Source organism: Diabrotica undecimpunctata, chromosome 2 (genome assembly GCF_040954645.1).
Source record: "Diabrotica undecimpunctata isolate CICGRU chromosome 2, icDiaUnde3, whole genome shotgun sequence".
NCBI classification, from domain to species: domain Eukaryota; kingdom Metazoa; phylum Arthropoda; class Insecta; order Coleoptera; family Chrysomelidae; genus Diabrotica; species Diabrotica undecimpunctata.
Genome location: NC_092804.1, coordinates 82,807,627 through 82,835,139, shown reverse-complemented (window position 1 = coordinate 82,835,139; position 27,513 = coordinate 82,807,627). Strand labels below are relative to the sequence as shown.

At 33.2% G+C, this 27,513-nt stretch overlaps 1 protein-coding gene across 1 annotated transcript in view; it reads right to left on the bottom strand.

Moving 5' to 3' along the window:
• Positions 1–3,667: 3,667 nt before the first annotated feature.
• LOC140434702 (uncharacterized) overlaps positions 3,668–27,513 on the bottom strand; it is an 86,864-nt gene continuing 63,018 nt past the window's right edge. The window contains exons 5-8 of the mRNA XM_072523151.1: positions 25,673–25,909; positions 17,621–18,129; positions 8,546–8,738; positions 3,668–3,783 (exon numbers count right to left, since the gene is read on the bottom strand). Of these exons, the coding sequence (XP_072379252.1) occupies positions 8,553–8,738; positions 17,621–18,129; positions 25,673–25,909 (932 nt within the window). The 3' untranslated portion in view covers positions 3,668–3,783; positions 8,546–8,552. The remainder of the gene's footprint in view (positions 3,784–8,545; positions 8,739–17,620; positions 18,130–25,672; positions 25,910–27,513) is intronic.

The window sequence follows — 27,513 nt, the reverse complement described above, 5'->3', positions numbered from 1 at the left end:
TGTTACAGTCGTTATAGGAAGATCCGTTATGTGTTTGAAATAACACATAACGGATTTGACAGTTGTTCATACCTACGTGCACGACGCAAGAAATGTGTTCTCGTAGTGAAAAACTGTGTTAAAATAATTGAAAGCTTGTCAAAACTACGTATTTTTCACATTAAAATCAGTGTTACAATAAATATAATGGTAAGTAAGTACTATTTATTGTTTTTCTAATAAAACTAAGTAAGCACCTACTTAAAAACGACATCATAAACTAACCTCAAATTTATCCTTTTTTGTGTGCATTGGCAGGGTGGTACTAAATCTAAACGTTCGATGTTCTTCCTAAGTTACTACAAAACTGCAATGAGGCTTTTTTTGCATTACCGGCACATTGTTAAACATTAACAGCTGCTGATATAATTCATTCTTTCTATTAACATTTTTGTCGCAACCTATTAGATTAGGGTAAGAGTGGTAGGACGGATAGTAGCGATAAATTAATGAGGAAAGTGAAAGAACAGTATATTAAAATGTGTAAATATTTACATACTTTAATATACTCTTCTTTCACTTCCCTGATTCATTCAAGTATGTACAGAATTAACCTGTCTTTCAACGATAAATTAATACCGTACCACAGCCAAGAATCTACTGAATATTATATAATACCTTTTTATCACTGTTGTGTTTGGCAATAAAGAATTTCATTTCATATGTATTTTGTTTTTTACAGGAACTATGAGTTCTGCTTCACAGTGATCCAGATTATTGCTAGACCTGGCAGTAGGTAGAAGAAGTATAGATTCCAACATCCGTTCAATGTCAAAGATATCAATTTTATCTGATGTTTCCATATCCAAAGCTTATGATCCAACAAGCAAGAAACATACTTTTTACGGTACAGAAAATTGCCAATCTGCTGAATTGGATCTAGTTACTATGAAAACGTCTCTTTCCAAGCATGCTCCATGCTCCTTTTGGAGAGACAACAAATGAGGAGGGTTATTGTGGTGATCAGATTGATGTACTTACTTGTGAAGAATTAGAAGTTTTGGAGTTCACTTCAAACCCCCCACCAAGCACTTGTTGTAATTCAAACCATATATTGGTAATCGGGTGCAATAGTCACGTATTATCATAGATACCTACAGGTGAATTCATTCTAGACGCAGATAGCATTCCCAAACTCGCAGATGTTAGAGAAATTCTCGACTCGAACAATTGTTACTTGGATGAAGTCAGTGGTCTATTTTTACCGAACGAAGCATTTGGCGTACCTGAAAACTTTGATATTGACGATAGTAGTGTCTCCGAGACTTCCGAAACTGAAAATGTTTCCAAAAATCGAAATAAAAATAAGATACAACGGGTTCTAAGTCAAAAACACAACAGCCGTAAAAGGAAATGCATCGCTGACGACAACAGTAAATCCAAGTCTTACTATGACCTGCATACAGGAAGGTCTATAAAAAAAACAATGCTTACATTATACAACCGATAAGTCTGATAGGAGCTTTCTCTGCAGTTTGATATCAGAAGACAGACGGCAATATCTTTTCAAGTATTTCTGCTACCTGAAAAGCAAAGAAAGCATACCTTAAAAATCTTATCCGCATGCGCCCCGTGATCAGACGATGTAAAGAGTGTGTCCCTGATAATCAGCATAAAAATTTAGCATTCGACTATTTTCTTCCAGACGACGAAAATATACATATAAGAGTCTGTAAAACCTTTTGAAACAGACACGGAATGGATCAAGACACTTTAGGCGGAACAACCTGCAACTGGGACAAACCAAGACCTAAGAACTAGACATCAAAAGCGAACGATCAAGACAATAACGACTGTGACTAATAATGCAGAAAAGCAACAATCTGTTAAGGAGTGGTTAAATTTATTACCAAAAATAAGCAGTCGCTACTGTCGGGCATACACTAACAGGATGTACGTTGAAAATACCTTCGACAGTAAGGCTCACATGCACCGGATTCATCTTATTTGGTGTCAAGACAACACGAAACCAAAAGATAGGAAAAGGGTCTTCTATATGGTATTGGTACCAGAAAATGTTTCCATCTTCAAACCTCGGAAAGATCAGTGCGATGTGTGTGTTTCCTACAAAGAAGGACATACATCCGAAGAAAATTATAAACTTCACATTCTGAAAAAGAATGAAGTTATGATTGCTAAATCAGACGCCCTAAGCTTGACGGTCATTTCAGACGTATTGGTTATTACTATGGATGTACAAAGCGTCTTACCGTTTCCAAAAATATTAGTTTCTGTTCAATACTACAAGCAGAAATTGCAACTGCACAATTTTTCTATATACTTAAACAACACACAAGATGTACACCTATACGTATGGCATGAGGCGAATGGTGGAGTGACGTCCAATGAATTCACAAGCTGCATCGCAGCTTTCTTAAAAAAGCAAACGGCATATAAAAAGTTCATATTAACTTCAAAAGGATGTTCCTACCAAAACAGGAACAAAGTCTTGGCGTCTGCGTTGGCAAACCTCTCGAAGTAGAGTAAGTAAGTAGCTTTTACAGTGAATGCTTATGGATAGTGCTTTGATATCAAGACTAATCAGTTGGCCCCTACAATAATATAAAAACGGTTGATTATTTTTTTATATTCAAATATTTTGATTACATTTTTGCTATGAAAACATTGTGTAGTTTTTTTATAATTAATCTAAGGCAATTTTCTTATAGATCTTAACACATAGTGGTCAAGTTTAGCGGTAAATTTAGCTACGTGCAAATCCTTCATGTGCGTCCTATCACATGCAGGTAAGTTGTGATACCGAAAAACCCGTTATGTGCAGATTTTTAGAAAAAAATTCTGGTGCTTTAGTCTTTCGTTTATATGTAAAAAATTTACATTGGATATATGCAAAAATATATAATTTAATTTTCGGCATTCAAATTTTTTCATAGGAGTAGTAGATAAAACAGTATTTTTGCTCTCCTGAAAAGTTACCGTTTTTCACATAAACATTTGGCACCCCACATGACGATATATGTGTAACATGTACCTATATATATATATATATATATATATATATATATATATATATATATATATATATATATATATATATATATATATATATATATATATATATATATAAGCCCTGAAGAAGACATCAGAGAGGATGTCGAAAGCTCGGCCCAATGGATATCGACGCGGTTCAACCCGGAAAACTGGTGAGTTTAATATTAATTTTTATAATAGTATTAATCTTAGCTCTAGGTTATACATATATATATATATATATATATATATATATATATATATATATATATATATATACATATATTTATACAAGGTGTGTATTAAAGCATAAATATTTTATATGCACAATTTTGATGGCAAAATAACCAAATATAGTTATGAGACACATATAGAAATTTATGTACTGAAATCCCCTTCAGGTAGGGGTATAAATTATGTGTATGTACTATTTATAAATTTTTCCACTCGTTCCTCTTTTTTTCCATTTCTTTCGTTGCATGCCAGGTTTTGTCCTTCTTCTGAAAAAATCCTTTTGGCCTTCCTCTTCGTATATATATATATATATATATATATATATATATATATATATATATATATATATATATATATATATATATATATATATATATATATATATATATACGAAGTATATATATATGTATATATATATATATATATATATATATATATATATATATAAATCTTTTATATTATAAATGAACGTTCAACTGTTTTCCAATTGGTATCTTAAAAGTAGGATCCTTTTCTTATCTAAAATAAAAAAAAACATTACAAAGTCATGAAGACAACAACTATCTATGTATGTCTGATGAAAATTTAATTACGTTTTTCAGATCAAATAACTCACATGAAATATTTATTCAAACATAAGTAAAATCGGCTATCGTCAAAAAGATTTTATTAAAAAATTAAAAAAAGTAGCTAACATGCATTAATTCAGTCTAGATCATTATAATAAATAAATAAAGAAACAAATCAACTTCAAGTGAAGAGTGGAAATTAGAAATGTCCACAGTGCCATTTTTTTTTTTTTCAAAATTGAGTTATTGACGTAGAAATGTTACAAGATTCCCGCTTTCCGTCCAAGAAAGGTTTTAAGTGCCAACATTAAAATTAAAGTTTCAAGAGCGTCTGTCAAGTCCAACGGTTCAAATGCGGCTACTTCCAGACATGTGACAGCTATGTGCTTTTGTTATATAACAAAAAAGGAAATGCACAAAATAGCAACCGAAAATCTCTCATTTTGTTTTGAGTTTTTAATGGATCCAAACTACGACAACAATGATGATGATGCTGACGAAAAATGTGTAACATGTGGTCTGGGGACTATGAGAGTGACAATCTCTACCCATAAGAATGGGGAATGGATAAACAAAGAAAAGTACGGATTCAAGGTTAGTTACCAAAAGAAGTAAGAACTGGGAAGAAACAAAGTCGAGATCCATACTCCGATTACCCCGGGGAACATAACAACAAGAAAAATAGTAGAATAGACTTTAAGGGGAAGGGATGTGATCCTTAACGCTAATAGAAAAAGGAATAAGGAGAAGATGGGCCCCCATAAAATCAAGAGAATAAAAGGGCGTGGTCATAATAAATAAAACTAAAAAAAAAGTCGCTCGTAGACCTAATGAAGGAAATTAAAGAAAATCTCGCAGGAAGGAAAGTTGTGGAAAAAAAGACAGACAAGAAACCAAGTGATATCGCTGAAACTAAGAGGAGGAAGAGAAATGGCTGAGAAAGTAAAGAAAATACTTTCGGGGAAAGAAGGCGTGTTCAGAATGATGGCCAAAGGGGGCACTTTCAAAAAGAGAGTCTTAGTGCGTGCAGGAAATATCACCAGACACTACGGCAGAAGTGATCAAGAAAGCAGTAGAGGAAGCTGCAGGCAACTAGCAGGCGTGTGACGTAGTCAAAGTCTGGAAAGAAGGACGAGGAGAAAGGTATGGAAAGGTAAGACATCTTGTGAAAAAGTCTTAATATGAAAAGGATACGAGTGGACTTTACATCTTGTCGGGTCGTAGAAACAAGGGCAGAGATATCCAGATGCAGGAGATGCCTTGCCTTCGGACATAGACAATGGAACTGCAAGGGACAAAACAGAAGAGGGTGCTGCCTCCGATGTGGCAACGAAGGTCATTTGGTTGCTGAATGCAAGAAAGAAACAATATGTCTCAATTGTAATGTACTTGGTCACGTAGCAAACTCGAGGAGGTGTTTTAGGTTAAATCGTCTGGTTGAGGATATGCACACTAGACTCTAGTATATAAAGACCGAGAAACAGTCGAGTCCAAGGTCCGAGGTAAAGAGATGGCAAACATGGGAAACACAAGTCGAGAGTTAAGGATACTCCAAACAAATGTGCGAACGGTTAGATTGTCCCATCATCTGGAGGAGGCTGCTGCCACGAAAAAGAACATAGACATATTGGTTACGGCTGAGCCAAACCCACCAGCAGTTAAGAAAAGAGGCTGGTTTGTGAATGCGACTGGAAGGGTCGGTGTACGAATATGTAACAGGAAGTTGCGAGTATATGAAATAAAGGCAAACGAAGGGTATATGATCGTACGGATGAAGGAATTGCAGCTGGTGTGTTGCTATCTCTCTCCTAATATAACAGTGGGTGATTATGAAAGGAAGATGGATAAGATCATGAGGTGATGAGTATGAGAGGAGAATGCGTGGTGCTACGAGATTTCAACGCAAAACAGCGGAGTGGGTGTCCCCTCATCACCCATACTCGCGGTAGAATATTATTTGATTGGGTGGGTACTTTGGATTTGATGGTACTGAACACCGGTCTGGAGCCCACATTCGTGAGAAAAGTACGGGTACGTACGTCGATGTTACCATGGCTACAAAACACAAGATTGGTCAGTCTTGCGAGACTATACCGGAATGGAACATTGATACATCGGATTCTTGGTAACTGAAGCAGGAACTACTAACAAGGTTCGCACGTTCGGGTTGTCCAGAGTCGGATGTAATGATGTGTAAGACTGGAAGACATATGAGGAACTCATTAAATTAAGAGTAGGTATGATACAGGGTCAAATGCTAATCGCCAAACGCCAACGGGTTGAAAACCTGGGACGAGTCATGAAAGAAGCTATAGAAGGCAGTAGAATAGGTCGTCGAGGGGTGAGCAGGATGCCATACTGATGGAGTGCGGACATCGAAGAGCTCAGAGATGAGGAGAAGGATAAAGAGAGCAAGGGACCGAGCAGGGATAAACTCTGTTGTCGTCGAGCAAATCTAATAAGTCGAAGCTTGGAGAACATCAAGGTTGATACTGTTTCCCAAAACTGGAGGGAAATATTGCTCCATATGCCTCCTCTCACTCATCGAAAAGTTGTACGAGAGGATGTTGCGAGGAAGAATCGACGACACAATTGGGAGATCAGGAGGCCTATCCTCGAGACAATTCGGATTCTGCAAAGGGAAGAGCACAATTGACGCAATTTTGAGTGTAATAGAGGCATTGCACAGCATTTAGGATGAACAGCGCTGGACGTCTCTGCTGCTCTTCGATGTAAGAAATGTATTTAACACTCTGCAGTGGAAAGAGGTGATGCGGACATTGGATAAGAGGAAATGACATGGCACGCGAATATGGAGAAAGTATAACTACCTTCGCTTTTGCGGATGATCTCGCTGTGCTGATAGTAGCACGGGACGAGCCAAATCTTCTATTTCGAGTAAGACATACGAACAACGTCGTGAAGGACTGGATGACTGATCACGAACTAGAACTCGCAGCAGAGAAGACCGAAGCCTTCATTCTAAAGGGCAAATGGAAAAGACAAGGGATGGAACTTCAATATGCAGGGGTACAGCTAACATCGAAGAAATGCGTCAAATCTCTGGAAGTGACACTACAACATTATGGCGGATGGGGGAGCATATGCGGGTGGTAGCCCAGAAGGCAGCGTAGAGTGCGGCTACGATGGGGAGGGTGATACCAAAGATTGGAGGACCCGAATCCGAAAGAAGGAGGGCCTTACATGGTGTTGTGCAGTCAATCATTATTTATGCGACACCAGTCTTAAGTGAGGCGATAGAGATACCGACCTACAAAGGGCTCATGATACGAGTAGACAGAACAAGTCTGTTGCGAGTAGCATGCGCCTACAGGGCTGTATCTGCGGCAGCCTTGTGGACTATCACGGATTGTGTTCCTCTGCATGTGTTAGCAGTAGAAAGGAGACATCTCTATGAGAGAAGTAAATATTTGACAGCAGCCATAAAAAAAGAAGAAAGAGAAAGATCTACATAAAGATGGCAAGAAGAGTGGAACAACATGGAAGAGGTTGCTTAGTGGACCAAGATACTGATCCCGAGCCTAAGGGACAGGGTGGATTGTGGCCACAGGCAACTGGGTTACTTCTTGACGCAAGTGCTCACAGGACATGGGTGTTTTAGGCCATATCTTTATAGATTTAGAAAGACAGATACAGATAAATGCCTATACTGTGAATACCCTGACACTGTTACTCACACAATGCTGGAGTGTAATAGATGGACAGAAACTGAATGTATAGAGAAATGGGATGAACCCTGTTACTGGGAGAGAGATGGTCGTGAAGATGACGGGAAGTAAGGAGGGATGAAATATTGTACATGATTACATTCGAACAGTAATTAGGCGGATCAACGACAGAGATAAGATATAGATAAGAGAAGCGAATGCTCCGCAAGTATCGTCAACCTTACGGCGGCCATCCTACTTTCTTAGTAAGGTACGTGCGACAGTCAACTGCGCACAAGTAGAAGAGAGTAGAAGAGGGTGGTTTTAGTTGGTAGACAGGATAAAAGAAAGGCATATGTTTGTAGGACCTCCTTCTTCTAAGAGAAAATAGGCTCTGATGTACTTCTCTACCCTGAATCCAACACACGCCAGCCATCCCTAGGGATGGGTTAACCTGGTACGGCTTTTAGAAATTTCCACCCTCAGAGAAAAAAAAAGCTGTGTGCTTTTGTTGTCAGTGACAATAGTTGATTATAATGTATTAACATGGTAGAAAACGAGAAAAAAGAAGACCTAAAGGCAAAGAGCAGTTGGAGCGTCATACAAAACATACAAACTTACTGAAGTAGCTCCAAAAAATTATTCCAACGAACAGGTTTAAAATACAAACCTAATGATTTTCCATTATAACCTTGTATATTCGTGCACGCAGATTGCATGCAAATGCAAGTTGAATTCTAAAGAATGTTACGTACGAAAGGATGCGTTCTTTTTTTTTGAAAAGTTCTACTAAGAAGATGCTAAAACAAGGCACTTTTTTAATGGAATTTTTAAGTATTTGCAGGTAAAATTGTAATTTTTTAATTTTAATTTAACGTACTCTATTTTATGATAAAATATCACAACAAAATGTTTACCAAAGTTAAGGTTCATATATCAATTATATAGTTTTAAAATACATTTACTTTGATTTTATTTCAAAATAGAATTTTAATCGTAAATGTATAAAATTTTGTTTAGTCATAAATAATAGGTATACGTTACCAAGCTTTTATCTCCAATGACCTCTACCATTAATTTGCGAACCAGATACAATCACAGGACTGGGTGGAACGGCTCTCGCTTCATACATACCTCGTGGAACTTCAGATCTTTCCAACTCCTCCCCGGAAAGATCCAAATCTTGTACCATTTGCATTATTTCTCTTTCTTTTTTTATATCTTCTCTATCTTCAACCTGAAGTATAATACCGTATATAAGTAAATATTAATAAAATTAATATACACAATGAGAGGCATTTTTTATGAAATATACATAGGACATAAAGCTGTGACCGCCTTACACATCAATATACGAGTTAATTTCCAAAGATGGCAAAACAGTTGAAAGGATAACTGAAATTTCTATTCTTATACAAAATTTAAAAACAATCTTTCCAATTGGAAATAATATAAACATACATAATCATTTAATATGTAGATTACAAAAGTGATATTCATCGGTGAAACCGATCCAAAGTTAGTATCATCTATTATATTTAAAAAAATATATATAATTGACATTAAATGACATTAATTTCAAAAATCCGTAGTAAATTATTCAATAGAATGTACTAGGATTTGGCTACCAACATTAAAAGAAGTCACTAAAAAGAAAATATTGGCAGTAATAGGTATGTTAGCAATATATAGAGGAAACACTATTTTCACTATTATTTATCCAGATTTAGCCATACAGCTCACACTCCCTCTAAGCGGATAATTTACTCATCCCAGATACCTACAGAATCAAAAGGATTGAGCTCTGGTAGGACTCTTTCCGTGTTATCAAGCCCTAGGTTACTTGGCATGCTGGAGTATTTCCCAAAAATGTTCGTACACACCTGGACGTCGCGAGGAGTACAACTTTCTGCATGGCTGTATAGATATGTTCATTTAGACCCAGCTGTTTTATGTTCTCTAGGAGGTTTTTGGGAATAACACCAGTAGTAGATAGAATAATAGGTACTGTCAGAGTACTTTCCATTCTCCATTGTCTACTGATTTGTATTTCTAGATCTCTGTACTTGGCGATCTTTTCGTTGTATTTAAAACACAAATTATTAACTATTAACTAGTACGAGATCCGGTCTATTATGTGTCATTGGTTGTTCTGTGAGCACGTTGCGTTCCGCACTGTGCTCAATATAGCTTGTAGTTGTCATTTTGGACTTGACGATCTTTAACAATATATTTTAGGTAATTTTTAGTTGGAATAACCTGATCCTGAATGGCAACTAGGAAACCCTTAGTCTTAGGAAATATCTTTCCTGATGTCAACTAATAGTTCTGTATTGTCGACATCTTCTTGGCTGATCTCATTAAGATGTCGCCCATGCACTGATATCATTTAAGAAAGTTTCTACAGATTTTAACATCTGATATACTTAGGTGGTTTCGAGTGGAAGCCATTAATTTCAAATCATCCATATACAACACATAATTAAGCTTTGCCACAACAGTATTGTTATTTTGGATGCTAAATCCTGAGTTAGTAGAGTTCAGTAACTGAGATAGTGGCTTCATCACTAGACAGAACCAAAGTAGATTCAACGAGTCCCTCTGGAATTATTTATAATTATTATTATTTTCAAAACAAAATAATTGGTTTAATTTTTAATTTGTTATGCGTTGGTTAGCATAAATTTGTTTCATTCCCTATGTGGAGGCGGGCCGTTCAAGTAAAATGCCTTTACAGCTTCTCCTGATTTTCGTAAAAGAAAAATTGGGGCAGCTGCCCACTAAATTAGATTAATTTAAATTAATCTAATTCTACATCTTGACACAACAGTTGGAAACAAAATATATATAATAATAACATCTTATTAAATATTCTTAAACAAAATACACATAATAGGGTTTAAAACTCATAAGTGCGAGTGAATGTATTTCTTAAGAGGAAGGTGATTCTCAGAAGTACTTTAGTTATAGAGCTTTCCTGTACTTGATATATAAGTAGTATTTGTTTCGTCTCAGATTAAGATATAAATTAAATTCAATTCAACTAACACAATTTTCCTCTAATAAACCATATACTAACAGCTTACTGACTATTTAATACAGTTTCCATCAGATTGGAGATGACAAATGGCATTAATGTCCCAATACAATACTTGGTTTGTCAATCTCACTCTCAATTAATGTTATAGCTGTTCACTTACTCAAATTGTTTTAGTGTCTTTTACTGTGTTTCAGTTGTTTATTGCTTGTTTTATGTTGTTTTAGCTTTTAGTTTTTAACACAAATAAAAATAACGTACTCGGGCCTGATGATGGGGCAAATATTGTAAGCCTTGAAACCGGTAGTCCAAAATTTACCAACTTTATTAATAAAAACTACTTAAGATGTGAGTATTGACTCAATTCCCATATACTAGTATTAAGGATTCATGTTGGCAACCTTTTCGTCATTTATTACATCACTCGATAAAATCTACGTTACCTATCTAAGATTTTTATCTATCTAAGTTAGTTAGGATCGCACTCTTTGTTATTCTATCTTTGGCCAAGCAGTCCACTTTCTCAGTACCTATTATACCGGCATCTCCTTTTGCCCATATAAATACCACTTCTACTTTAGGCAAATTATTTTTTATATTACATAAAATTGTAGATTTGTATGAACCGAAATCTCTATTTTCAATTGTATATATGGCATATCTAGAGCCTGTTATCACAGCTTTTTTAATAGTTTTTTCTTGAATCCATTCTAGAGCTTTTTCGATGGCTATAAGTTCAGCTGTAAAGATGCTACTAACACTATATAATTTGGAATTATAGTATTGATAGGTATTTTGCATACATAGTACGTCATACACCTGTTTGATTTTTAGAACCATCTGTGTAAGTTACTGTGTAATCCACAAAGTCGCTCAGTGTAGATTTTACTGAAATATTGTTGAATTGATTTGATTATTTATATTTAAGAAATATTATTCTTGGTTTTTTTTATCAAATTTTTGTACGAAAATTTATAAATTTGTAGTAATTTATTTTTCTGTAATTCTGTATAACTCCTGGTTTCAATGAATACACCTGTAAGTGGGGGTGATTTTTTATTTTCCAATATTTATTAGTTAAGTTTTCAGTATTTTTGTGCTAATAGTTCTGTTAAGTGTAAACGAGATTTCATTACACTCTGCTAGCATAACGTTTGTTGGAGTTGATACCATTGCACTTAAACATACTCTTAAGCATCTGTATTGTACGAGATCTAATATTTTTAAATTCGTATTGCATGCTAATCCATATATCCAACACCCGTAGTCCACGACTGACCGAATACAGGCATTGTAGAACAATAAAGCTGTTTTGGGGTGAGCACCCCATTTTCTGTTGGTAATACACCTTAGTATGTTTATTCTTTTTTCACACTTACCTTTGATGACTTGAATATGTTTAGTCCACAGAAGTTTATTATCTAATATAATCCCTAGATACTTATACTGATTCACCACTGGTATAGTACGCACACTCGATGCTATGATCCCCGGTCTGGGCAACCTATGCCTGGTGAAAAACATAATATTGGATTTTTCCGTGGAATTCCGTGTCATAATATTTTCATTTGTCCATTGTATAATAATTTCAACTATATGCCTCAATGACCGTACACAGCCGTTGTAGGTTTTGGGTAGAGTATATACAGATGTCATCTGCATATTGTAAACATTAAATGTTTTCGTCAAACAAACTGGTAATACTAGCAGAATATAAATTAAATAATATTGGACTTAGTAGTGAACCCTGTGGCAGATCATAATTTACAACTCTTGATCCAATATTTCTATGATCTTTTAACCACACTGTTCTATTATAATATAGATTTAATATATTATTACAGATTTTATTATTGGGACCAAGTGAACACATTTTATAATTAAGTATGTTAAGATCTACTATATCATATGCTCCTTTTATGTCCAAGTCCAGAGACAAACAAACTAGGTACATACTCATTTTTAGAGAGCACAATTTGTAGACCTGTAACTAACTTCGTTACTACATCTAATGATTCAAGGCTTTTGCGAAATACATACTGCGTACTAGGTAAAATACAATTTGATTCTAAAATTCATTCTAGTCCAGTTTTGATTAATCTTTCAAAGGTTTTACTTACACACGACATTAAAGAAATTGATCGATATGACTTTGTTAAATTTGTGTCTTTATTAGGTTTTAATATTGGCTGTATGATATACTCTTTAAAATGACCTACGTGTTGCTCTCCTACCCACCAATTATTGAAAACTTTATAAGTAATAAAATCATAGCCAGGAGTAGTATTCTTCGTTGTTTTTATTGTAACCTCCAAATCTTCACTATCAAACGGAGCTTGAAACTCACTACAATCTATTACATGCATATTATTATCAATTGTTTTTAATATATTTGGTACATAAGTCGGTGCAGCTGTATCTAATAATTCCTCAATTGTGTTAATGAAGGTTTTCTGTAACTGCTATTCTTATTTGATATTTATTTAATAAAATTCCAAATTTTTGATACGTGCGTATTTTCAAACAGGTACACTGTACACTTTTTTGTTTTTGTTTAAACAGTAGTTTACACTGTGCTTCTACTTTGCGTAAATCTATATAATTTTGAAAATTTGATACTCTATTGTAATTCTTTAAAGCGGCTTTTCTATCTCTCACTTTATCGTTGGAAAGTCTATCCCACCACAGTGGTGTTATGATTTTCTTGCTTTTGGCTGTGCGAAATTTCATTGCCGTATAAGCTACTGTATTAATATTAGAGACACTGTTCAAAGTTGACTTTACTGGAAGTTTTCATTTTTGACGCAGTTTGTTAAAATATTTTGATAGGTTTCCAAGTTGGCCGAGGATTCAATCCATTTTCTACTTGGTTGTATTGTACGATTATTATATCTTCTTGTTAATATTTTACTTATGGGAAAGTAGTCTGAAGCATTCTACGTAACCGATCAAGCTTGGTGAAGGTAAAAGGTGTAAGTTTATTTTAAAAAAAGTTATTAACATTTATGAAAAACCGAATTTTTTGACTTATTTTACAACTTTCTAAGCAATAAATAAGGATAGGAACGTTAAGAAAACGCCATTTTAATGTTTTTATATAAGTTTCTTCTCTTCTAAAATTTGTTTCAAACTCTTTACTTTTTGCTGATAGACGAAAAGATCGAAAATTTACAGTTTTTTGATAATTTGTTAATAATTAATTAAGTCCAAAAAATCGACTGCACGAAACATATAGGTTCTTGTTATAGAGGTCCATACGACTCAAAACAACTGCCGGTTGCCTGGCGGGACGAGTGTCAGGAAAAAAGCTTATTTTCCTGGGCTAGGTCCACCATAATTTAAAACAATAAAATTGACTTATTGTAGAACATCTGCTAAATTATTAACCTAAATATTATCGTGCACCGAGCCCTAAATGCTGTGATGTGCGTTAAAGTCCCCACAAATTATGTTGTCACCTTGTATTTGTGTAAAAATGTCCAAGCATTTTTAGTTGCTTGTACATTTGGTGGTTTATATATACATATGATTGATATTTTAAGGTCTTCTTCAAGTATTGCACAAATTTCTATATTTTTATTATTAAAGTTTTTTATAAATTTTATTTCAGAATAACAAAAGTGATCTTTAATAAGTATTCCTACCCCACCATAACCATCGCAGCTTATGACTGCTGTATCTATATTATATTAATAATACTTCCTCTCATCTGTTAAAGGTATTCGTAGCAAACAGAGTGGCACAGATTCAATCCTTAACTAAAGCTACTAATTGGAGGTACATAAATATAAAAGAAAATTCCGCTGATTTACTAACCCGTGGAATTTTCACACAGGAGCTGATAGATTCCGAAATTTGGTGGAAGGGTTCGAAATGTCTAACCAGCCCCAATTATAAATATAAACCTTCGTACCTTCTCCCCATGAAAATCTTCCAGAAGTCAAGCACAAGGTTTTAATGGCCACCTTATCTCCTGTAACAGAATTTTTAGAAATTCCAAGGCTCAATGACTACCCTACCTTTAAAACACTTCAAAGAATATTTGCTTATGTATTATGTTTTATTCGTCTTTGTCATCCCAATTTTTCCAACAAGGTCTCAGGTCCCTTTACATGCGAAGAATTGAAAAATTCTTTAAAGCAACTAACCCGCATTTGTCAACAAGAGTCTATTGTAAGAGAAATTAAATCATTAAAAGCCAAAAAATTGGATCTTTCCAATAGCCTGTCTACTTTAAATCCTTTTATAGATGATTCCGATATACTAAGAGCTGGAGGACGCTTGGATAGATTTAATTTTAAAGTATGATAAAAAACATCCAGATATTCTTCCAAAAAACCATCAGCTCACTAAACTCTAAGCCAAATTTAAATATATTGCCCTTCTTCATGCTGGATCTCAACTCACATTATCTGCAATTCGTGAAGAATTCTGACCTATAAATGGTCGAAATTTAACCAAACAAATTGTCCATAATTGTATTCGATGCTTTCGTTTTAATGCTAAATCTGTCAAATATCTGATGTCAGATTTACCTATTGATCGAATACGACCTTTTCGCCCGTTTTTGGTACGTGGAACTGATTATGCAGGTCAATTTAAATTACGCGATAGAAAAACTCGCAATTATAAAGTGTTAAAATGTTACATTTGCCTTTTCGTCTATTTTAGTACAAAGGCCGTACACTTAGAACTGGTAAGTGACCTTACCACTGAATGCTTTATAGCCTCACTTCGTCGCTTTTTTTGCACGACGGAGTATTTGTAGAAAAATATTCTCAGATCACGGTACCAACTTTCAGGTTGCAAAAAATTAATTACAAAGATTCTTTGAAGTCAATTCAAACGAAATTCTAAGTAAACTTAGTCAGGAAAATATTGATTGGCGATCCATTCTGCTTAATTCTCCGCACTTCGGCGGACTTCGGGAAGCCGGTGTTAAATCGGTTAAGAATCATTTGCGCCGTAGTATCGGTGAAAGTATTTTACCCTTCGAGGAGTTCTCAACCCTGTTAACTCAAATAGAATCCTGTCTAAACTCCTGACCAATTTCTCCCCCATCTGACGACCCGAATGACCCTATCCTTTAACACCTGCACACTTTTTAATAGGAGAACCACTTTTGTCCATGCCAGACCACAATTGGCTTGATGTCACTGAAAATCGGCTCAACCGATATCAGTTTATCAGTCTTTGACTTCAATTATTTTGATCCCAAAACAAATGGAAGAAAGCAGAACCCCATGTACTGCTCCCAGATACACTTGTCGTAATCAAGGAGAATGGGCATCCTCAAATGGTCTTTAGGTCGTGTGAAAACAATCTTTCTCGTACGTGATGGGGTTGCTCGTAGTGCAATGGTAAAAACAGCAACTGGACTTATTCATCGTGCAGTAGTTAAATTGTGTGTATTGCCTTGCTTTTAAAGGCATATTAGCCTTCAAGGGAGGCGGCTATGTTAAATATTGGACACTTAGTTTTATCAAGAGCATGGAAACACCGAATCAATTCACGGAGCAATCAATCAATCAACGGAGCAATATCTAAATTAATAGGCCTTAGGTTGCAACAAAAACATCAATTATTATTTATGAAATTATAGTTATTTAATCTTAAACTTTGGTTCGGTGATAACCAAGTTTCATTTAGTGAAATTAAATTAACGCTTTTTGATTGGTTTATATGATTTAAAAGATTTGGTTTGTTTTTTATTATAGATTTTGCATTCCATTGTAATATGTTAAATAACCTATTAAATGTCGTGATTTCCATCATTTTGTTGAATAGATCCTAATAAATTTTTTAGTTCATTTTGTGTGTCTTTTATAACCTGCATTTCTGTTAAGTATATCTAAATTAAATTTTTTGTAGATATTATCGAATATGTACGGTATTTTTTGTGGTAGGTACTATAATTTCTAATTTTTCCTTGTATATCTGAAAATCTTCTCTATGAGGAATATTCAAGATTGAATTAGTTATTTTAATTTTGTTTTAGAAATTTAGTGTTTCTTCTATAATAATCGGTAAAATAGCTTTACGTTTTTTTGGTATTGTGGCCGAGGTACCCAATTTTTATTAGAACTGGTTGGTGTAGATGTCTGTGTTATAAATTTGACCAATTTGTGGAAAATTTTCTAAATTGTTCAATACATCAAATCTGTTATTAGAAGTTACTTTAGAATAACTTATAATGCTATAATAATCCTCTAAGCCCATTGCTATCAGATATTTTTATGGACCATCTAGAAACAAAGATTTCAAAATCTCTCATATTTAAACAGTTTTTGTATTGGTGGAGATCCGTAGACGATGTACTGGTATGTTTAACAGGAACTAACAGACAATTTGACCAATTCTTATCGTATATTAATAATACTAATAATAGAAACAGCTAAAGATATAAACATTACAAAGCCAAAAGATATAGAAACCCTGTCGGGACAAAAAGTCGTTAGTCGGAGAAGCAAGAACAAAAACTCTTACAAGAAGCAAGAGAATTGATACCTCTAGTTACCTTCCTTTGAAATCCCTGTTGTAGTGCCAGTGAAATAATCCAAGATCATAATCAACAAAAGTCTTGATGTGGAACATGTTATCTTCACATTCAAAATAAAGGCCTTAAACTATCTTTATTAGAATCTATGGAAATCAAAAAATTAAAAAATACAGACTTAATTCTGAATGAGTAACTCGAGACAAACAGTTCTCCCCTCCTCAACTTATTCAATTAAAGACTATAAAGTGTAAATACATACCAAAAATAGATCACTTGAGAAAGGCACTCTGGCCAAAACAGCTGTAGTGATAATAATTTAAAATCAATTCTGTGGAAGTGTTGAAAACAAAAGTTTTCAGTGTTTTATTGTTCGATAAAATGAATTTCCATCAAGTAACGGTCGAATCCATCACTTAATTACCAGAAGTCAGTACCGAGCTTTTGACCATATTGTTTTCAAGATTACTTTTGAAACGCAGACTTGCGACACAAAACATGTGGTTTTTAAACATGTGTTTTGCATAATAAAGTGTTTCCAAAATACAACTCAAAACAAAAAAAAATGTTTTGTACAAAGACTTACATCATGTCCATTGGGAATAGGGGTGGCAAATTTTAAGTTTGCCAAGCTTCCGTAACTCCTACTTCTATGCTCCTGCCTGATAGAATAAGAAAAAGCCCTTTCGTTGAGATGACCCTTCTTCTTATAGATTCCTGTATTAAAAGGACTTTCGTCATTATCTAAATTAGGGTCATCTAATCCATTCATACTTTGTGCTAATTTTTTATTCATTTTTGCCTTCTCGATGTTTTTCTCTTTATTTTTACTTTTCTGCTTTCCTTGTGATTCCATAGTGGCGTAGTGTTGCATTAAGTAGGCCTCGTGGGGAAAATTAACTGGTTGATAACTGGCTACTGGACTTAGGGCTCTATTGCTTGGCATGTAAATGGGTTCCTCTACATGTTTTTGTTTCTTTTTATTCTTGGGAATTGTCGTAGGGTAAATTATTGGTGCTACTGGTACTAATGGAGGCGGTATCGGCCTTGCAGGAATAAGAACTTTGCTTCTTGGTCGATGAGAAAATGTATTGCCTAAAATAAAAATTTTAGTGATTTTATTATTTATTCAGGAAAAAAAAACTAATTTAATATATTATTTAATTAATAATAAATTGTTAATTAACTTTTTCAATAAATAAATCGGAAGTATGTAAATTATCGTAAATATGTTTAATATGATGTGGGTTTCTGTTACCAACCATTTTTTTTAAATAAAACTTTATTTAACACGTTTTAAGTGAATATTTAAAAATGAAACGAATTTTAAGTAATTAATTAAAAAAATTAAACACTGAAATTTTTGGAATGGAAACAAAAATAGCTTGAAATTAAGTATTAATTAAGTAACTTATAATTGAGTATTACTTTTAACTTGATAAACGTCTTGGTAGAGTTATCCCCCTTCTACAAAAAAAAGCGTCAAATTAAGTTTTATAATTCAGAAAACAGGTTATGAAGACTTCAGACGGGCAGTGTTTCTTTATTAGAAGTATCTACGCCAAACAAAATTTACAGAAGATATGTTCCATGTTCGTACCTAAAGGGTGTGAAAGGAAGGATTCCCGGATGCAGCTACCTGAGTCAAGATATCAAAAATAGTTTAAATTGGACGGTCAGACGGGGGAGGTAAGCTTCGTCTGTCATAGCCCTAAATCTTAATATAACTGGGTGGTTTTGGACCCAACACTATATACAGTGCTAGCCCCTCGTATATTTTGAACGGTTATACTTATAATAGTGAAATTTGGAGGGAGGAAATAAACTGACGTAGGCTTCTTAACTAGTCATAACAGGTGACGTAATAGTCATAGATGACATTACAGAGCACTGGGATCTATAATTTTAAATAGGACCTTATGCCAAGTGATATCTCGTTTGAAAGGTATTGAAAATAACTATTAAATGATATTACTTTTATTTGGGTTTAAGCTGATTTTAATGAATAAATTAAATAAATAATAAAATTATAGTTTCACATTTCACCAAACTTAAGCATAACAAAAAGCATTGATGAGTTTAGTGCAGTATTAAGTCAACTAAATTAGGATTTTGATTTGATAGTACTAACTGAAACTTTTAAACTATGTGATGTACAATATTACAATAACCATGAATACATCTTCTTGCATAGTGATTCAAACTTCAATAGGAATGATGGGGTAACAGTATATGTAAAAAAACCAATACATTTTTGCATAAAAAGGTAATGATGGGACATTCTCAAGTAATCAAATTACTTATTAAATTAGAAAATAAGAAAATCTTAGTTACTTGTCTTTATCGTTTACCATCTGGTGATATGGAAGAATTCCTTCAAGACTTAAAACAATATTTAGAACAACATATACTACTCGGGGTCATTTATATTAATATTAAGGATATAACTAACAAACGTGCTCACGAATACCTTGATTTAATGTACGAATACCAATTTGAATATATGGTCAACAAATATACTATTCGGCAGAAAGAGGAGTTAACGTGACTGCTGTTTGTGGCATGAATGCCGTTGGAAATTTTATACCAACGTTCCTAATATTTCCAAGAGTAAAAATGCAACCAGCTCTTAAAAATGGAGCGCCCGAAGGGACCATGGCAGTAGCTTATCCTTCTGGATGGATGACTTCTGAAAATTTTGTTAAATATTTGGAACATTTCATTCAACACGCTTGTCCAAGAGAAAACAAACCTGTGTTAGTGTTAATGGATAATCACACCAGTCACGTTTCTTTGGAAGTCATTAAGCTATGCCGGAAAAATCACATTACTCTACTTGGTTTCCCACCGCATACCAGTCATCGTATGCAACCATTGGATGTGTCAATATATGGACCTCTGAAAACAGCATACTCACGAGCTTGCGAAGAATTTTTGATTAGTAATCCAGGTCGTCTTATAACATTGTATGACATTGCAACCCTATTTGGGAAAGCGTACTTAAAAGCAGCAACTGTTTCAAATGCTCTTAGTGGTTTTAGAGCCACTGGCATATATCCTGTTGATAGCCAGGTGTTTGATATACTTGATTTTGAGGCATCTTTAACAACAAATAAAGACAAACCAATTTCAACGGAAGTTCAAACTACCTCTGCTTTGGAAAATGTAGAGGTCGAAGAGGAAATGCCAGATATTCAAGGAATGTCACCGATATCTGTTTTAAAAGAAACAGTACCTCAAGAATCTGTTCAAATATCTGACGAAATTTCAGATATTTCTATTCCAAATATGCCAGGTTCATCTACATCAGGAATAGCTGGCCAGACACCCCCTCATGTATCAAATCATATATTAAATAATGATCTACCTAAATTACCTGTTGCTGAAGTGAGAGCAAAACGACCCAGAAAGAAATTACCATCTCTCGTTATTTCTAGTACACCAATAGTAAAGATTTTAGAAGAAAAAGAAAAAGCTGCAAAATTATCAAAAGAGAGGAAAAGGGATATAAAATCACAGAAGAAAATTAAAAAACAAAATAGAAGCAAAGACTTTAATTTTCAGCAAAAAAATAGGAAATTCACTCTCAATAAAGGCAAAGGAAAAATGACGAAAAGAAGAAGTAGATATGGAATATGCTGACACTGATAACGATTCAGAGGAAGAAAGAGATTGCATAATCTGCAATGAAAGAGGAAAAGATGAGCTATGGTATTGCTGCAGCAGGTGTAGGGAATGGACTCACGCTGAATGCTGGGATGGATTGTCAAAAAGCAAAGGTAAAACAATGGACCTGTGATTGATGCTTTTAAAAATGTAGGACCTATTAAAAGTGTTGCATTAGTTACAGAATAAATGCATTTTACTTTAATTTGTTTACTTTCCTGCCTATATATATATATATATATATATATATATATATATATATATATATATATATATATATAACTGCCTTTTTTTCTTAGAATAGGCATACCTCGTCATCTTACCCTTCACAATTAGTCATCTTACCCTCCACGAAGGGTAAGATGACGAATATGACATAGGTAGATACATTTTAAAATTTTAATTTGAAATATTAACCCTTACGTAATCTAATTTTAATATGTAAAGTACTATTATCAGCCAATTACCTTGTAGTTGCATGCATTTGGTACAAGGAAAAATATCAGTTCTAGGAATTTTTTAAGCTTACTTTCGTCATCTTGCCCTCCTTTCCCCTACATAAAGTAGAATCCAAATAAAAAATAAAAAAGGGGTGAAGTAATTAAAAAAAAAAAACAAAGGGGTGCTACAGGAGGTGCCTTTTCCAGCATTTTTAAATATCACATAATGTCTCCCCCTTCAAATATTAATTGACGTGTTTTTGCGATTTTCCTAAAAACTAGAAGTTCAAAAGTTATTTAACGTAGATAGTTTTATCTGTAAAGTACTGTATATATCATTTAACCACTAAAAGTTTAATTATTTATTAGTTAATTGGCGTAAGTTTATTGTCTACATTTCGACACCTGATATGAAAAACATTGTAACTCCACTCACAATTGTTTTCAACTATTGCTGAAATGACATACATATATAAAGGATATCCTTCATTTTGTTTGTATTCTATTAGATTTGTTTTATGTTTTCGTCTTACGTCAATGAGGTCCACGATCTCTTGCGTTATCCATTCTTGTTTTCTGTTGTTTTTCGTGAACCCGATGCCGTCTTCTTGTCTCTTTGTTATTTTCGTTTTTAGAACAGTCCATGTTACTTCAACGTCTATCTGCGCCAAGTTCTCTAGCGTTTCTATTTCTTTTTTAACCTTAATACTTATTTAATTTAATTTTTATTTTCAGGGTTCTTCAGTTGTGAGATGTCTATTTTTCTCAGAGGTATCATTGTTTGTAAGGTTCGTCACTTTTAATTATAACTGAAACATCAAAATAGTCTTTTATAACCACTAATAGTTAGACAATCCATGTTACCTGTATAGTAATAACTAGTACATCTCAATCTGAGACATCTGAATCTGAGGTGGATTCAACCCATGTCCTTATTGAGCGGAGAAAAAAGAACCAAGTTGTTTATATTCCACAATAGTGGTATACACTGTGTGCTAAAGTCACAGGAAAACCATACAATTTAAAAAAGCTGTCATATCATACAAAATATATAGAACATATACAAAATGATAAATTGGACTTTAAATCAATGTTAAACAAAATACCGAATTGGGATTTAGACATAGATAAAAGTTTTCTGGTCGACAGTAGGTACAATACATAAAAATATGTCAAAACAACCACATGTTCCCAGTTTTCAGTACAATCTTATTTCTAATCAATTATCGTTTATAAACCAAGAATTGAAACCAAAATTGAGCAAAAGAGCTACCAAATCCAGCAATAAAAATATACAAGCTTTATAGGAACTACAAATTCCTTTAGCATATACTGCATAACTTCGTATAACAACTTCAAAATATAAAGATCTTGTTGCTTTGTGCTTTAGTAAAGCTACACTAGAGCAATATTGTAGTTTTTATTTGAATCTTCCCCACTCTCAACAAACACAATATTCGGATGATGACTCTGAATAAAAGTTTATTAGGGGTAAACTTTGTTTTTTTGAATAAAATATTATAAACTGTTTTATTTGTAAATGTTCATTTTGTAAAAAATAAATGTATGATGTGAATTCTTAGATACTCGTTTGAGTAAAAAATCACGTTTTAAGTCAAATGTATAAAAAAACTAATAATAATTTTAATGTATAGGAAAGAAGTTAATCCTCAGAATCTTAAGTAAGTGTTTATCTGGTTTCGAGGCTTACAATATGTGCTTCGTCATCAGGCTTCAGTACATAGGTTCGTTTTTAATAAAAACTAAAAGACATAAGGTACAAGAAGGCTCTTAATATTATACGTAATTTCGGGAATTACCAACACCAAAAAAACAACATATAAAAGAAGAGCCTTTTTGTATCTGATATCTTTTAGTTTTTGTTAAAAACAAAGAACATTGTGAAATACAATGATTTTCATATCAGGTGTCGATGTAACTTACAACTTGTATTAACTATAAAATGAAATACGTGATTTCTTTCTGCAAGTATTGTATTTTAAATGGTCGTAAATACATGTGACGTGATCATCCTTTTTAAAACATTTAATTATTTTTCCACTAAAACTTAAAATACAAAAATAACATGCAACACACAATTAGTAAGCTGTTAGATATTTAGAAAGAGATGAAAACAAGCTATAAGTATGCAATTTTGCGTTTCAAGGCTGTTTTGTTTATTTACATATCAATCAATGATTCATAAATATAAAAAACTAAACATATTGAAAAAAAAGCGTTAACAAAATTCCTTTCATATTTAATATAATTAATTGGAAAACATTTTTAGATATCAAGATTATGATTTACCTACTTAATTTTGTGCACTGAAAATAAAAATCTTTCAGTTCATTTATTCATTTATTAATGCATCGATATAAAAAATAAAATATCGTAACGTGTATACATTATATCGAAAAGATAAAGAGACATCTTTGGTGTAGAAATACTGTACGCCGCTTTCGTACAATGATTTTCACTTTCAACTTTTGTTTTCTTCAAAATATTTTATGTTACACATTAATAATCATTTTATTAAAATCTTAACGTCACTAATAATTAGTGGGTGTTCAAGGTAGGTATAACGTAACGCAATTGTTAAAGTTTTTGACCCCCTCCCCATGTAAGGCACTATAATATTTTTCTGTACCCCCTCCTCCTACCTTAACGTTACGTAACTCCCAAGTGATCATTTTTACGTCAAAATAACAATTATATTGCAAAAAGACTGGTAACTCGGTAAAATAAATTTATTATTGTTTTAACCTCATTTGCGGTAATAATAAATAAAATAAGAGATTTCTAACTCTTGATATTAAATTTTTACTACTAATCTTACAATTTTTTATGTTTTCCTTACTTGGCCCATTTCTTAGATACATTTTTGGCTCCATCCCTTATTATTCTTCTTGTGCATACTTCTATTTTACTTTTTTTAATAATAAACTCTTAAAATATAATAATTGTATTTTGAGAACGATTTCCGAAGTGGAAATTGAAACGGCAATAAACGTACTTTAACCTTTAAAAAAAATCTTAAAATATAATAACATATTTACATTATTTGGCAATACAATTAGAAACGGAAACATAAATAATATAAAACATTTTATTCAAAATAAAATCGTATTTTACCACCTAACACTGCATTTTACTAGCATTTACCAAATTTAATAAGTAGTGGATACATCACCCTAACCATAGTTTTGAATAACATTTTTTATTTCAATGGTTAACAAAAAAAAGGAAATAAAGTAACATGTTAAAAAGAAACCACAACTTAAAGTGAAAATGGCGTCCAGTCCTATACACCCCAGTATGCGGGACAAATGGGACCATAAGTTTTATTCAGCCCTCTTCCTTCTTGCTCCGACTATAAGGTTGTAATATATACATTCCAAATCTGAATATTTACTACTGTCAGTGCTAACCTTCACTTGCTGTTTTTTCTTTGGCACAAGCTTCAAAATTTTATCCTGCTTCTGCAATGCTTTGCGTGATTTTGATTTTGTTATCTTGACTCTAATTTTCCTAATTTCCTTTTGTTTCTAAAGATCATCTTTATTTTCGATATCTCCTTTTTAGTATTGGTTTTGTGCTTTTTCTTATGTTAACTGCGCTGGGTTTTGGAGACAGCAGTTGAAGTGTCTGTAAAAGAATTAGCATTGATATCTGCATCAGTCTGCTTACTGGTGCCAGGTTGAGGATAATAATTATCAGATCTGCCGGTTGAAGGTGCACATAATTGCTGATTTGGAGTGGCAGGTCTAGGAGGGCGAATTATTTCAGATTGGTGCAATGCTGACGTGGGCAAATCTACCGAGATGCCAGTTTGGGAGGAAGTATCAAATATTGTCAGTCAAGGCAGAAAGTCAGTCTCGTCAAATATATCTGTGTTATTCTTTAGTGCCCTTTTCAACAGTTAATACTCTTTAAAAAGTTTTCAAAAAGATTCAACGGCTGCATTCGTTGACAGCAGTACGTGACAGCAGTGAACGTAGTCTGTGACTAATATGGCCGTCCAAGATTAGCAGAACTGGATATTCCTGAGTAGGTTTTGCGAATTTGATAAAATTATTGAGATATATGAGAAAATGGTTTTTGTCCATCCAACCAGACTCATTTGCGTAGCCTACGACACCAGCAAGTGCTCCTTTCATTAAAAGAGGTGCATTCGTTTACGAGGGAATAGAAAAAAGACGCAATATAATTTCCTGAAGCTAACACTGCGTATTCCACTGTTATATTGGAACCTGTTTCAGCACTTACAATTAGACCGACTTGTTTCTGACCTATCTTAGCTAATATGTTACTAGATTTCTCTAATGTACTGATTTCCGGTTCGTCAAATATATATATATATATATATATATATTCAATCAGATTATTCTTACGGTCTAAGTAAACACCTGCGTAATCGTTTTCTGGACGACAGCAGTTAAGGCCCAGAAATTAACCAAAAATATTTATCCTCTTTCGTATTTTGGAAATCTCTATTAAAATTAAATTTAATTTATATGATTAAAACTTACCGTGATGTTTAAAAAACTTTGGATTGGGCAGTGTTCCAGGATGCGGAGTCATAATATAAATAGGTTGAGGAGGAGGTACTCCCATTTGCGAACCTCCTTGTCGAACTTTTGTCATTGACCCTGCTACACTACTCGCTTTACCATTCATAACAGGATGGTATAAATCTTCTTTCGATCCACTTAATGATTTCTGTTTACTTTTTTTCTTTTTGTCCTTCACAGGAGGAGGTGGTACAGCTAAATAAATTTTTAAATGAAAAAAACACGAGAAATTAAATACATAAGTTTTAGTTTTAATTTAAAATAAAAGTATCTCATATACTTTTAATTTTAAACAAAATTATTTGTTTGAGAAAATATTTAAATTAGCAAGCCAATACAGTATAAATAAAAATAAATTTGTTATCCATTAAAATAGTAAGAGCTGAGTCGTAGTAAGGAAAAAAAAGTGTTCGAACATGGTTACGAAGATACAAATGGTTAATAAATGGAAAACAGCAAGGTAAGTAATAATAGAAATACCAGCAAATCATCAACATCATTCTCTTTGCCTTTATACCTACTCGGAGTCAGCTTCCCTAATTTCATTTCTCCATAAGTTTCTATCTTGAGCCGTGCCAATATCAATCCCCTTTATCGACATGTTTTGCTTAAGCATCTCCCGCAGGTCTTTCTCTTCTACTCCTTCAACATGACCAAACCATTTTAACCTATGCTCTCTCATTTTGGCATCCATTGTTCCACCCCTAGACTTCCCCTAATATACTCATTTATAATTTTATCCTTTCTTATCACTACACTCATTCATTTAAGCTTTAAGCATTATTATTTATGCCACACGCATTCGTTGTTCATTTTTCTTTTTAACTGCCCAACATTCAGTTCCATACATCATAGCTTATGGCTGTTTACAGAATCCCCCCTTCAGTTTCATTGGAATTTTTCTGTCACACAACATACATTCCTCGCTTCCTTCCACTTCATCCATACAACCCTAATTCTAGTTATTTTTCACAATCATTTCACAATACAGAGATATCATTTTGTTTTTAGTAGCTCCATCTTTAAATGGACATTCCACATACTCTGTTTTCTCCTCCTTCTTCTTCTACTAATGGCGCCACAACCAGTTGTGGGTCTTGGCTTGCTTAACTTTTTTCCATTCTGCCTGCCCTGTCGGATACGTTCCTTCGCCACATGCCTGATGGATTTGTCCTACCAAATTTTAAACCTTTTTTCCTCAAGAAACACCAGAAAAACAAAGACATAGAAGATTTAGATTAAAAGGAAGCCCTAACAAAAATGGCGAATAAGTTGACAAACATTATTATGTGTATCCAAAAAGAATAAACTACAAATAAGTAATAGGTGTAAAAAATCAAACAAATATTATATATATAAATATATATATATACAAATATATATATATATATATATATATATATAATAAATATATATAAATATATATATATATATATAAATATATATATATATATATATATATATATATATAATATATATATATATATATATATATATATATAATATATATATATATATATATATATATATATATATATATATATATATATATATATATATATATATATATATATATATATATATATATAATCATATTGATATCTAATAATAAAAATATAGGATGATATAAAACGAAAATTGCTTGTCTTGGTTAAGCCATAAATAGAAAAATTTTGAAAAGTAAGCGTAATGAAATCTGAAAACAGACGTGACACACAGTACCAGGTCATATGAGAACATTTGATTTGTGTCAAATACAGACAATAAAGTAGATAATCTAAGAGGTGTAATTATATTGT